The sequence below is a fragment of the Nematolebias whitei genome, chromosome 13 (genome assembly GCF_014905685.2).
Source record: "Nematolebias whitei isolate Nwh7 chromosome 13, NemWhi1, whole genome shotgun sequence".
In the NCBI taxonomy this organism is placed as follows: Eukaryota; Metazoa; Chordata; class Actinopteri; order Cyprinodontiformes; family Rivulidae; genus Nematolebias; species Nematolebias whitei.
In genome coordinates this window covers 18,592,926-18,607,500 of record NC_056510.1, presented here as the reverse complement: position 1 = coordinate 18,607,500, position 14,575 = coordinate 18,592,926, and the positions used below count along the sequence as shown (strand labels likewise).

At 42.2% G+C, this 14,575-nt stretch overlaps 1 protein-coding gene across 1 annotated transcript in view; it reads right to left on the bottom strand.

Annotated features, from left to right (window-relative positions):
- kcnj3a (potassium inwardly rectifying channel subfamily J member 3a) overlaps positions 1-9,828 on the bottom strand; it is a 45,395-nt gene extending 35,567 nt beyond the window's left edge. Inside the window, exons 1-2 of the mRNA XM_037686933.1 lie at positions 8,959-9,828; positions 7,328-7,544 (exon numbers count right to left, since the gene is read on the bottom strand). Of these exons, the coding sequence (XP_037542861.1) occupies positions 7,328-7,544; positions 8,959-9,636 (895 nt within the window). The 5' untranslated portion in view covers positions 9,637-9,828. The remainder of the gene's footprint in view (positions 1-7,327; positions 7,545-8,958) is intronic.
- Between the last annotated feature and the right edge of the window lie 4,747 nt (positions 9,829-14,575).

Genomic DNA, 14,575 nt, shown 5'->3' with positions numbered 1-14,575 from the left:
TGCCTTCAACACCATGATCCCCCAGACCCTGATGGACAAACTACTCACACTAGGACTAAGCCCCTCCATTTGGAACTGGGTCCTGGACTTCTTAACACACAGACCACAGTCTGTTAGGATCCACAACTTCTCCTCCTCCACCATAACCCTCAGCACTGGCTCCCCCCAGGGCTGTGTGCTGAGCCCTCTCCTGTTCAATCTGCTCACGTATGACTGCGCACCAACCCATCCAGGCTGTCGTATTGTAAAGTTTGCAGATGATACAGTGGCGGTGGGATGCATCACAAACAATGATGAGTCCAGCTACAGGCAAGAGGTGGAACACCTGGAGAGCTGGTGCAAGAAGAATAACCTTCACATCAATGTGAAGAAGACAAAAGAGATGGTTGTGGACTTCAGACAGAACAAACACATCTATACCCCCCACCCCACCCCCCACCCACACAAAAATATATAGGAGGATCTGAGGTGGAAGTGGTTTCCAAGTAGAAGTACTTGGGTGTACACATGAATGACAACCTCAGCTGAAGCAACAACACCACCAGCCTGATCAAGAAAGCTCATCAAAGACTCTACTTCTTCAGGCGGCTGAGACGAGTTGGACTGGGAAGCTCAGTCCTCACCTCCTTCTACAGGTGTGCAGTGGAGAGCATCCTGTGCTCCAGCATCAATGTGTTGCATGGAGGCTGCACAGCTGCAGAAAGAAAAGCTCTGCAGAGAGTGGTGAAGGCTGCACAGAAGTCTGTTCAGTCTCCCCACCATCACAGACATCTACACCTCCAGATGCAGGAAGAGATCCACCTGCATCATGAAGGACCCCACTCACCCAGCACACACACTTTTTGTCCCTCTGCCCTCAGGCAGGAGGTTGAGGAGCATTAAGTGTAGAACCACTAGACTGAGGAACAGCTTCTACCCTGAGACTGTTAGACTCATGAATCCCTAACCAGAATAATCACTGTGAAAAAAAATCACATCATGAAGCTGCTGATCTGTTTCATGTTGCTGTGTTATTTGTACTCACCTGCTCACACAGACTCAAGTTTGTGCTGCTGTTCGGCATATTGTTTTTATGCTACTAGTGCTTAGCATATTTCTAGTTAACATTTTTTTAGTTCATATCTTAGATCTTATTAATGTTTTTTCTTTTACATTTTAAACTTTTGTTGGATGTAACTGGGACACTGTGTGCACAATTTTGTTCCACCATATGTACCACATGTGGTGTGTGTGTAAGAAAGAACCTTGAATACTTGAATCCTTGAATATTTTGAGCCACCATGCCCCGTCAAGCGTTAGCAGGAGCAATATGCTTATTCCCTTCACTTGTTTTGGATGTAGCACTCTCTCAGTGTATAAGTAGCTTTCAATAAACATGACTAGAAACAGAAAAAAAAGCATAATTTATTAATGCAACAGGATTTTTTTTTATAATACAAGACAAGGGTAATAAACACTCATACCAGCTGTAAGTGTGTTTTGATCCTGGGCTGAAGAAAAAGTGCTGAAACTGGATAAATTCATAGTGCTACTCATGTTTCTAGAAGGTACTACCTACATAATGCCTGCTAGATGCTATTACAGAGGTAATATTAGAGTCTGAGTCAGAGAGTCAGAGATTCTTTATTGTCATTCACACCACATGTGGTGCAGCACGGTGGCACAACTGGTAGAGCTGCTGCCTCTCAGCGAGCAGGTCCCTGGTTCAAACCCCGGTCCAGGGGCCTTTCTGGGTGGAGTTCGCATGTTCTCTCCGTGCATGCGTGGGTTTTATCCGGGTGCTCCGGTTTCCTCCCACAGCCCAAAAACATGCATGTTAGGCTGATTGGTAACTCTAAATTGTCCCTAGGTGTGAGTGAGAGAGAAAATGGTTGTTTGTCTCGTTTGTCTCTATGTGGCCCTGTGATGGACTTACGACCCGTCCAGGGTGTACCCCGCCCCTCGCACAGTGATTGCTGGACATGGGCACCAGCGACCCCCGTGACCCAAAATGGAATAAGCGGGTAAAGAAAATGGATGGATGGATGGATGGATGGGCCACATGTGGTACATGTGGTGAAGCAAAATTATGTACACAGAGTCCCAGTTACATCTAACAATAAAATGTAAAAGAAAAACAGTAATAACATCTAAGATATGAACTAAGAAAAACTGCAACTAAATATACACTAAGCACTAATAGCATAAAAACATTACGTCAAACATCAGCATAAACATGAACATGAGTCTGTGTAAGCAGATGAGCACACATGAATACAGCAACATGAAACAGATCAGCAGCTTCATGATGTGATTTTGTCACAGTGATTATTCTGGTTAGAGATTCAAGAGTCTAAAAGCCTCAGGGTAGAAGCTGTTCCTCAGTCTAGTGGTTCTACACTTAATGCTCCTCAACCTCCTGCCTGAGGGGAGCGGGGCAAAAAGTGTGTGTGCTGGGTGAGTGGGGTCCTTCATGATGCAGGTGGCCCTCTTCCTGCATTTGGAGGTGTAGAAGTCTGTGATGGTGGGGAGTCTGACTCCAACAGACTTCTGTGCAGCCTTCACCACTCTCTGCAGAGCTTTTCTTTCTGCAGCTGTGCAGCCTCCATGCCACACATTGATGCAGGAGCACAGGACGCTCTCCACTGCACACATGTAGAAGGAGGTGAGGACTGAGCTTCCCAGACCAGCTCGTCTCAGCCGCCTGAAGAAGTAGTGTCTCTGATGAGCTTTCTTGATCAGGCTGGTGGTGTTGTTGCTTCAGCTGAGGTTGTCATTCATGTGTACACCCAAGTACTTGTAGCTGGAGACCACATCCACTGCAGATCCTCTTATGTTCAGTGGGGTGTAGGTGTGTTTGTTCCTTCTGAAGTCCACAATCATCTCCTTTGTCTACTTCAGGAGCATTAAGTGTAGAACCACTAGACTGAGGAACAGCTTCTACCCTGAGGCTGTTAGACTCATGAATCTCTAACTAGAATAATCACTGTGAAAAACCATATCATGTTGCTGCTGATCTGTTTCATGTTGCTGCTGATCTGTTTCAATGTTGATGTGTTCATGCGTGCACATCTGCTCACAGACTCATGTTCATGTTTGTGGTGATGTTCAATGTTTTATGTTATGAGTGCTTAGTGTATATTTAGTTGATGTTTTTCTTAGTTCATATCTTAGATGTTATTACTGTTTTTCTTATACATTTTATTGTTGGATGTAACTGGGACCCTGTGTACATAATTTCGCTCCACCACATGTACCACATGAGGTGCGAATGACAATAAAGAAACTCTGACTCTGACTCTGACTCTGACATTGATGTGAAGGTTATTCTCTTTGCACCAGCTCTTCAGGTGTTCCACCTCCTGCCTGTAATTGGACTCATCATTATTTGTGATGCATCCCACCACCGCTGTATCATCTGCAAACTTTACACTGTGACAGCCTGGATGGGTAGCTGCACAATCGTACATGAGTAGAGTAAACAGTAGGGGGCTCAACACACATCCCTGAGGAGAGCCAGTGCTGATGGTTATGGTAGAGGAGGAGAAGTTGTGGGTCCTCACTGACTGTGGTCTGTTTGTTAAGAAGTCTAGTACCCAGTTGCAAATGGAGGGGCTTAGTTTTAGTGTGAATAGTTTATCCATCAGGGTTTGGGGGATCATGAAGGCAGATGTGAAATCCGATGTATATATTATATATATGTAATATATCGGGGTACTTATGACCACAGCACAGATGTTTCTGGATTTGTGAACTATTTTCTGACAGCATTCAGCATACACAGTAGACAAGACAGACAAAAACTGAAATGGTCACATTTTTAATGATTCGTGAACTAGTATGACATATAACTCATCTATGAAACATATTGCTACATTCTTTGAAGTGTTTTGAAGTGCTGGGCTCAATAATTATAATGATGGCAACACACTGTGCTCCTTGGCAGAGTTTAGGATTTTTTTTTTACTCTGATAATTATGGTCGGCTGTAGGGCTGCACAAGATATCAAAACTGTATCATTATTGTAAAATAAGTGCGCACAATATCAGTATAACAAAGCACTGCTGGACACCCATAAATAACAGCACCTAGCAAAATGGTGGCGTAGCTTCTCATCACATCAACATAGACTTGGCTGTGGCAGTTTAGCTCTACACATATTTTGAATCGCACCCTGTTGCAAAGTCAAACCTTTTCCCTGATAGTCCTTTTGTCAAATGTTACAACTGGGGTCCTGCCTTGTCTGGCCTTTTTTAATCATCCTTCTATGAAAATATTGCACCGTTAGCTAGTCATCAGGATGGCAAACACCTCGTGCTCCTGTTCAAAAAGAACGATGATCAGCTCCTGCCTTTCAGTCAGTCTATGAGGTTACAGCTAAAGGAAAAATCACAGCTCCTCCTTTTCTGTATGTGTGAAAAGAGAACTTCTGTCCAAAATATTTGTGTGGGATTTCTTTAGGAAGAAAGTTGCCAATAAAGAAAACATAATTGTGTCTGTTACTATCCAGCAGGACGAGCCGGTGCTGGAGAAGCTGTGCTGTGCAGCGGTGACTATTTCAACTTGATTTACAGGGAGAGCCTTTTTTTTTCCCCACGTATAACACAGTTAGTTGGGCAGCTTCTCTCTTTTCTTTTTTGCTTGTAAACACCGAGCAACCTCATAAATATTTGATCTTATTCTCTCTCTGCTGTAAAAACCTGTTCTGGCAGGAGCTTTATGGTACAGAACCGCCTCTGTGTGCTTCTCACTCTTCAGAGAGGATCCTCCTTAATAACAGGTGATGCCGCTGTCATCTCATTTCGTGTTCAGCGTCGCATGTTTGCCCGATTCATTACTCAGATTCTGTTGTGATTCCTATACCGTGGAAAATAATAATAACAATAAAAACAGCCTAAGTTTAGTGCATTTGCTGCAACCCTGAATACTCAAGGAGAGGTTGCCATGGAAACAGAGTTACATTGGCCAGAAATGAAAGCAACTAAGGATTTAGACTTTCACTGTACATCAATTTTTAACTATAGATTGTTTCTACATCAGCATTTCCACATATAAAACGTAATTACGGCTGCTGGGAGAGCAAGAATCTCGAAAAGCCAAGGTGAGAACGACGAGCTTGCATGTGCCCCTGTGACAATGCAGAACTATAAATATCTGCTAATTATAAATAAATCGCATTCCCGAACTGAATGTTTTCTTGCTTTAAATGTCACAAGCACAAAGCAGCAGGTAAGATGTGATAATAGGCTGAACACACACAACAACAAGCATACTCGAACAATAATAAAGACCCATAGCACTCCTTGAAAGAATGCATGTCACCCGCTGCCCAAAACTTTAAAAATATCCATGTGTACAATCTCATGCGATATTATTGCAAGATGTTACGCTCAGTGTGTGTTGTGAATGACTCTTTGCTATGTTGAGACAATGTATTTCATGCATTCATCATGCATCATCTGTTTCTACGTAATCAACGGAGCGTTAGACATTATACTCTGTTCTATTTATTGACTGTGATTGTGCCCATGTAATCACTCTTACTGTGACTAGTTGAGGAACAGAATGTTGTTTTTGATATCCTCAAGGGTTGATTGATATGAGATTGATATGGTGATGTGTCTTCAGGCAGAGTTCTTGGAGGGGGAGGTGCTGAGGGCTGGACAGGAGGATTATTCTATAAAACTAACTGGTTCAGAGAGAGTTAGAGCAGGTCAGGGTTTCACCTGGATGAGAGCACTGTTAACAGTGTAATCTTGTAATTGCATGTTCTGTGAATTGTTGGGACTGCTCTCCAAATCTTTGTAAATAAATCCGATGAACTACACCTTGGTCTGTTTGGGAATCTTTTTTTCCAAAGCACTACCTACAGTATTGATAAAATTATAGCCACTTTGGTGCTTTCAAAGGTCAATCAGCTGTAACAGCCATCTTGAACTGAGTTGACTCCAAAGGTTAATCAGTTGTAGAATCCACTGATTAGTCTAAAAGTTTTATTAAAATTTGCCCAGTGGTTCAAAACATGGTAAAGGTCAGGCGCACATAGGCTAAAATATTATTGTCCATCTTTGCCGGTGGGAGATAGAATAAAAACTCTAGATATTGATCAATTTTCACTAAATTTTCTCGTCATAAACTGAAATAATGCTGAGCCGAGCACGTTCTGATGCTCCTCGGCTGCACTTCACAGTGTCATAAATTGATCTCATTTAATAATGTTCTCCCACTTTCTGAATATGTCTGGTCTCAGCAGAACGAGCCTGCATAAATACTGCATGCCCCGAGCCGGAGGGTCATGCTGCATGTTAGTTATTACTCAGCTACAATAAAAGTTTAATCAAACTGCAATAAATCTCTATCAGGAGCATCTATCAGGATGTGAGCGTCTCCACTAATTACCGTCTGCGCCTTCCTGTCACATCTCCATATGCTGTTTTCTCTGATCGGCTCCATTACAGCCGCTGCTCTGCTCTGAACGTAACACCAAGAGGAGCTCTCCACGCCGCTTTATCAGCCGTGTCGAATAAACGATTGAATTTAAAATGACCACGTTGGAGTATTTTACTCCAGGCATGGCTCATCGTGTGGAAATGGAATTTCGTAATTCCAAAGGGACCCTAGAAAAGCAAATTATTCTGCCCTCTGAGAGCAACAGCTCATCATTTTTCATGATTCAGATCGTTTTGAGGTAGTATTTGGTCAAATCATCATCAGTAGTTACTAGTTTATCAGCTGTTACAGTCAGGCTGTCAGTCACAGAGCATGAAGTATGGAGAAATGGGCGAAAGTCTTCATCGTGGCTAGGCTAACAGTTAGCCAAACAAGGGCCAGTTTTTAATGTTTTGAAGGCTTTAACAACTTTTTCACAAAACTAGATGTGAATATTGCACTGGCTAAAACTAAACCTCCACACTTTTGCAATTCATCTATAATATAGTGTATCCTAATTATGCTAACAGCGATAGAAAACTGCAACATTTAATATAATGTGTTCTTTTTATGCCTGTACGTTGCTTTGCAGAAAGAGTTGTTTTATAAGCCTGAAAGTTCACAACATCCATAAGTATTTGACAACATCGGCTCAAAAATAATCCGGCTAGCTCTTTAAAATGCATCAAATCCTTCCACTGCCATTAATATCGGCTGCGATGTGTTTAACCATGTGCGCCACAGCAATGAAAATCAATAAAAAGCAGTTAAGAGTTCAGTAATGAGCTCAGCTGAGTGCGAGCAAATAGATCCTATGAAGCAGCTCGATATCATATATAAAAAAAAACACATCACGAACGTAGCCCAGAGCAAAAACATCAAGACAAACAAGTTTTTTTTCCTCCCAGACATTACTTGCCTGTGGTCTCCACGATGCCTTCAAGTATCACCACAATCTCAAACTGCTCCGTTTGCATGGACCTCTGCGAGAGGTCGTAGAAGGGGCTTTTGGTGTCGATCACATGGCAGATCGTCAGCGGCGAGACGAGAAAGAGTTGATCCGCCCCGGTGCTGAACCCCACGTCCAGCTCCAGCTGATCCAGCGGAAGGAACTCGCCTTCCGGCGTTTGGCGAGACTGAAAGAAGCATAAAGAGCGAGATGCATGGGGAGAAGAAGAGTGAGGCAGATTTATGTGCAGCTTGGAGGCAACCAAGTCCTAAAGGCCTGACAGAAAAATCACTTAGTGTGCAAGATGCGTATGAAAATAGTGAAATAAACTGTCTATTGTTCTAATTGTTCTCCCAATTATGACTTACAAGGTGAAGCTAAACCTCCCCCTCTTGTTTGGACTTCTATATCTTCTGAAAGTTGGTTTGAGAAAATCATCACTGACTTACAAACTGTTTTAACTGGTGGAAACATTAAGGTGATCTCAGCTTCCGTTTTGGGATAGATTTTAGGATTTTACAGCCTGTGTTTAAAGTTTTTAATGGTTTTGTCCCATCGTAGATGATCTCAACATCATCGCTTCATCTACCAACCAGTTTTTCTTAGAAGTTTCATAATCTAAACTAAAATATCGCGGTGAAGACAAAGTCTGTGAAATCTTTTATTTTTCCTTATAGCTCTGGTTTCCAGTAGAGTGCGGGACCCAAATAGCCAATGATGTATCTCTGTACTCAACTTTACTTTTATGTATTATTTTAATAAATAATAAAATCAAATAATTTGTCAAGCAAGTTGGTCAACTGAATTTGAGTTTACCTGCCGTGTGACAAGAGAAAGCAAGACAAAATAATAATAAAATAGAACTAAAAGGCTGACTTACCTTAAAGTAAAAACATTTTAAAGGAGGGACATGATTGTTAACTCATTTGAACTTATGTCTTTTTTTTTAATTTATCCTAAAATTAGCGTTTTCTGCTTTGTACATTAATGATACTGGACCTCTGAAAGTAGAAGTTGGACAGCAGAGAGTAGAAAGTTTTTCTGATGCCAATCTTTAGAAATCAAGGCAACTGATGCATGGCTGATATACGATGCCAAATATTTTTGTTGTTTTTTTTAACTTTTCGTTTAACAAAAAAATAACAATATATTGAAAAACCCTTTGAACTTTAACACTTAAAAATAATACATAAGTATATTTGTTTCTTTGAAACTTTTTTTTTTTTTGCCTGATTTGAGCTGATTCGTGCATCTTGTAAGGTATGAACAGAGATGGATGATGGTTTTTGTGGCACATATTGACTAATTCATGGTTTTATTTCTAGCAGAAATAGTTTCACCGAATGAGAGACAGCAGCTCACGTGCAACAAACCTCCACCTTACTTTTGAACAGACAAATTTATATCATTACATTTATTTCAAATACTCCAATGTGTAATTTCATCCACGTCTTCTTTTTTGATTTACTGTTTTTTTTCTTGTACATTTTAAATAATCTGCGTCCAGTTCAGTGGACACAAGTAGAACTTTGTCTGTAATTGTGTCAGGGTTCAAACCATTAACTCTGATGGGAGAGCCAGACTCACCAACCCCAACTCACTTTGAGCAGTTTGCAGCGGATCTGTGCAGAGACCATATGGCTGTTGCGCAAGTTGCCCACCCTGAACATGAGCGTGAGTTTGCCATCGCGCATGGAGATGGCCGCGTGCTCGCTGAACATCAGCGTCTCGGCCCTCTTCTTGGGCTGGGACATCTTGATGAACATGCAGCCGATCAGGAAGGCGTCCACGATGGAGCCGAGGATGGACTGGAACAGGAAGAGGATGATGCCCTCGGGACATTTGTCCGTGATGTACCTGTAGCCGTAGCCAATCGTGGCCTCGGTCTCTATGAAGAACAGGAAGGCTGAGGGGAAGTTGTACACGTTGGCCACGCACGGAGTGTACGTCTCGTTGTGGGCTTTGTTGAGGTCCCCCCTGATGTAGGCGATGAACCACCACATGGAGGCCATGAAGAGCCACGCCACCGTGTAGGTGAGGATGAAAATGAACAGGTTCCAGCGCCATTTCAAGTCTACCAGTGTTGTGAACAGGTCCGAGAGGTACCTGCTGGTCTCCCCCCCCAGGTTCCCATGCTGAACGTTGCACCGGCCGTTCTTGTCCACGAAGCGCTGCCTCTTCTTCTTCTTCTCCGCGGGGGGCTGGTTGAATCCAGACCCGCTGGATGAGGTGGTCACTACCTGGTAATCGTCCCCAAATTTCTTTCGAAGTGCAGACATACTACGATGGCAGCAGCGGGGGGAGCGACGAAAGGATGCCGTGTTGTGCTCGTTGCAGTGTTCGTGCGCAACGTCTCCTGTTTGGACATAAAAGTCTTCGCTCCCCCCTTTAGTTTAGTCTTGCTCTGTCCTCTTTAGGCACGCGCTGCTGCTGCTACACTGCCCAGCCATGAAATATCAATAATGTAGGAGTTGTCCACAAAGAATGAAGATGGAAGCCATATGGATGGAGAAAAATAAAAGGCATTAAAAAAATCACGCGGCGCTCAGGAGGAGGAGGTGTCCAAACGCGCCGGCCAGCCGCGGGTTGTACAGCTTTTATCAGTTGCGCATCGCCCGCGAAGGCTCGAGCTCCCAGAACTGTGCTCACATAGTAAGTTTTCACTGGGAAGTTGACAAATCTCCTCCGCGCCGCCGCAACAAGGCGAATATCGCTGCGTAATTATTCGATGCGCGTGAAAGCTCCCTGCGCGCACCGGTTGGGGAGAAGTGGCCCCTTCCTTTTGTGGTCCGAAGATAAACTCCCAGCATATGGCAGGAAAAAAAAAATTAAAGGATTTGAAGAAAAAAAAAAAAAAAGAGAGATAGAGGAAGAGAAAATCACCGTCCCGCCGGTGTCGTCATTTTCGAGGGGCTGCGCGCATCGACACGGACCACCAAGCTGAAGCTCTGTTCAGTGATGGTGGTGGTGGTGGGGGCGGGGGGGGCAGCTTTTTACCCCCTTTTTCTGTCAGTTAAGCATCGACTGGTTCCCTCATTGTTCGATGGTCCAGCAGATGTTCTTCTGGCTGCTCTGGTTCCTTCTCTTCTCTTCGGCTCCTGCGCACTTTCTGCGTCTGAGCGCAGCCGCTTTGGAGGAGGAGGAGGAGGAGGAGGAGAGAAAGGGCTCGCCGAATTTATGACCATTTGTTTCCCTAAAATCGATCAAACATGAGAAATCCAAATAAAGACGATGACTTTTATTTCACACAAGACCTGGTTGTGTTCATTTTCACAATTAATCCGCTTTTATTGATCTCCTGGTGTCATCAGGGTCTGCTGTTCCAAAAAGTCCATACAAGTTGTTTTGTAGGAGCAGCCTCTGAAGACCCCCACTAACATTCCAGCAGGGACTACACTTTATCCCCTAACACACCCACACACGCACACACACACACACTCACACTCACAAAACCTGTATTTGATCCCATGGTGGATGAAAACCTGTAACTGGAATTATTCATCACATTACCAAGATCATATCCTCAGTGGAATACACCCACACTGCCCAGGCTTACACACTGTGTCTCAAACACACAGGAGGGACACAACATCACCACCCCCACAACAAATATTTGATTCATCTTTAGCTGGTAAGCATGTTTTTGCCTTTGTGCATGAATGTGTGATGATCGTCTGTCTGTTAGCTAAATATCTCATGAACTACTGGATGGATTTTAACGAAACATTCCAGGAGTAATTATTGGGTAGGTGCCTACAACTGAATAACTTTTGTAGTTTGTCCAAATCAACATGGCTGCCACAGCTAATCAACCTTAACAAACACAAAAATGGCTACAACTCGGTCCATTTTACAGATATTCAGTTAAAATTTTGTGCGGTAGTAGGTGAAAGTTATTCCCAGCATATACTTTGGGTACTAACGCATTGTGCTTAAATTTTGCCTAAAAATTCAGCACTGAATTTGGAAGACGGCTCATTCTGTCTGTTAACAAATTATCCCATGAACCACACAACAAATTGTAACGGTACTCTCAGAAAATATTAACTGGATGCACATAAAGAACTGATTAAATTTTTAAATTAATCCAATTCAAGATGGCTGCTACATCTAATCAACCATAGCCAACACAAAAATAGCTACAACTTAGTCAGCTTTACATGTATTGGTGTCAGATTTTATTTGATAGTAGCCGAGTGTCATTCCCAACAAATAAGAGTGTAACAGATTGTGTAATTTTGCATCTAATTGAGTCATTTCTCAATATGTAAGAGAAGAAGCAATATGCAATTCATTCAGAGAATGCTGTTTATTCACTTATTTATTCCATTCAAGACAGCTCAAATATCACTTCAGCTCACACCTCTTGATAGCTGCAGCTACTAATGTGCACAGAGATATATTTTATCCACACAGTGACAAACTGTAGTCATTTTTATTTCATTAAGACCAAAATAACATATTAAATGACCTCTTGCATCAAACCAGACGCTCATTTACATTATATTTGTTTTATTTGCATACTGTGTAAACAGACCACATCTCTTCATCTCACTGATAGTAACTGCACCGCAGCCTGTTTCTTATTTAAGGTAGTTCTGGATCCGGTGTCTGAGCTCACGTAGGACCGATATGATGGTAAGTCAGTCTGGTTTTCGGCAGAATCCACTTCCCTGTTCTCCACTGTGGTTCATCGCATCATATTCCACTCCTAGTCTGAACTCGCAGAGCCCCTCTGTAGCTTCTAAAAGCGGCGCCGAGGCCCTGACATAACCGTTTCCAAGTGAATGGCTGCGTGGCAGCACAGTGAGGAGTCGGGGATGCCTCGGAGCATTGTGTCTGCGAGGCTCCGCGGTGCAGCTCTGCTGAGGAGAACAGACAGGAAACTATTTCTCCATCGGTCACCAGGCCTTCATAATTGCCAGGTGAGCATCAGCTATCCCCGCCTCTGCAGGACTCCGTGCTTTTATAATGAGCGCAAGGGGACACAGGTCATCTAATCTGTGCATGCTGGCCCTCGTTAGGAGAAGGAGGCCATTCTCATGTTTGCTGAGGGAAAATAAGGCTATTAGTTTGAACTGTCCAACGAGCAGCCAACCAGCAAGGTGAGCTCCAAAGTTTTAATTGCTGTGTTTCACATATGCAGTCAAGGAAACACAAGTTGTTGTTGTTGTTTTTTTTAATCTAATGTCTGTCTTGCATAAACTTTTTAGGAAAGTGGGGGAAAAATGCAATTAAATCCAGGAGACTTGAGTTTTCATGACACGGTGCTGTGCTGTCTTTTTCTAAAGTTTTAAATGCCCTTATGTTTTTATAGGTTCATATTGAAATACTGTTTACTGTACTAAACTGTATATTAGATACTAAATGTTAGACTAAAAGTCAGTTATGTGTTTGAAGCAATTTCCAACAAATACAAATTTAAAATATAAATAATTGTTTTCTGTGCCTTTGCTAACCAGCTCTATTTATACAATAAAGACCTTTTAGTCCAATGGAGAATTTAAAGCCAGTATGTCCTCCTTACAAAACAAAGTTCAGCAAATTGTATGTTACCTTTACCCTGATGTATGCTCAATAATCCAGGTAAAATCTAACAAAGTCAAGCCAGATCCTCTGGATGGATTTAAAAAAAAAATGTTGAAATGTTTCATCTTTCATCCAAAAGACTTCATCAGTCCAAGGAGTCACAACAAACTCAGCAAACTGAAGAAACTGTTAATAGCACCTATAGTGGGTCAACCAGTTTGATGGTGCTAAGATGGTTTCTGGAGTCCTCCCTCTCCCCCGTCGACTCCGCTGAGGCAGCCATGGCCAAAGTGGTTCAAAACATCAAAGTCCATGCGCAATAATCCAGGTAAAAATATCCAACCAAGTTAAGTCAGGTCCTCTGGACGGTTTCTTTTTGTTCAGTTACCTCTGTGTTACATCACCTTTACTTTGAGTCCTTTTGTTTGTTTGTTTGTTTGTTGTTTTTTTTTGTGGGTGGGGGGCTTGAGAGGGAGGCCACGGTGGTGAAATGGTTGAAGCTGTCGCCTCAGAGCAAGAAGGTCGCAGCCTATCTCACTTTGTGGGGTGGAGTCTGCATGTTCTCTCCATGCGTGGGTTTTCTCTGGGTACTCCAGTTTCCTCCCACAGACCAATAACATGCATGTTAGTCTGACTGGTAACTCTAAATGTCTCTAGGTGAGAGTGAGAGAGTGAATGGTTGTTTGTCTCTTTGTCTCTATGTGTCCCTGTGATGGACTGGAGACCTGTCCAGGGTGTCCCCCGCCTCTCGCACAATTGCTGGCTGGACTGACTGACTGAGTGATGGACAGATGGACGGATGGATGGATGGATGGGCCTAATATCCAGCAGCAGGTCCACCAAAATGACTTAATTTTGAAACCAACACTGACGTACGACAAGAGTAAGAAGTCAAAAACTGACAATACTTACTGTACATGAAGAAAACCGGATTTTATATTGAGGGAGGGTTCTAACCAAATCATTGCAGGTTGTCTAAATAAAAAAAAAAAAAACAGAACCATCAGTAAGGGAAGAGCAGAGACAAAGAAAACTTAGAGAAAGCAAGAAAAAACACTACATAAAAAATGAGCAAACTAAAACTGACAGCAACAGAATCCTATAATCACAAAGGAGAGCAAAAAGATAAAAATCCTTCTGTTTAAAATGTAAAGATCTAACATGAGTTGACCACCAGACAACACAAATGAAAAACAATTCTGCAAACGTATAGTCATGTACATACCTGAACGGAGGGGGTTAAGGAGGACGGGACCAACAAATTATCAGAAAAGAGAAGTTTTCCAGGAAGGTGAGATAGTTCATGTTTTGGAAGCTTCTTAAATAGAAGTTTTTCTAACTTTCTTTTTCTGCTTTCTTTTCAGATAAAGTTCCTGATTTTGTAGAATTTTCCATAAACAACCGAGATGGTCTGTGAAGAGACAGAACATGTTCTTTGCCCTTGTGTGTTACATACAGATTATACAAAACAAAGAGTTTAAATTACTATTTATTTTAGCTCATTCAGTTTAGTGTTTATTTTTTTTTAATCACACAAAGCATAATCTTGTTTTATGGCTCTAGTAATTAACATAAATACATTTGAACTAGAAAATTCATTCTTAAAATCATTTTAAATTATGGTGGATTCTTTAAAAAGTGAGTTAATTCTCACAAAATCGTTTAGAAAAGTCCAACTTCTATGACTGG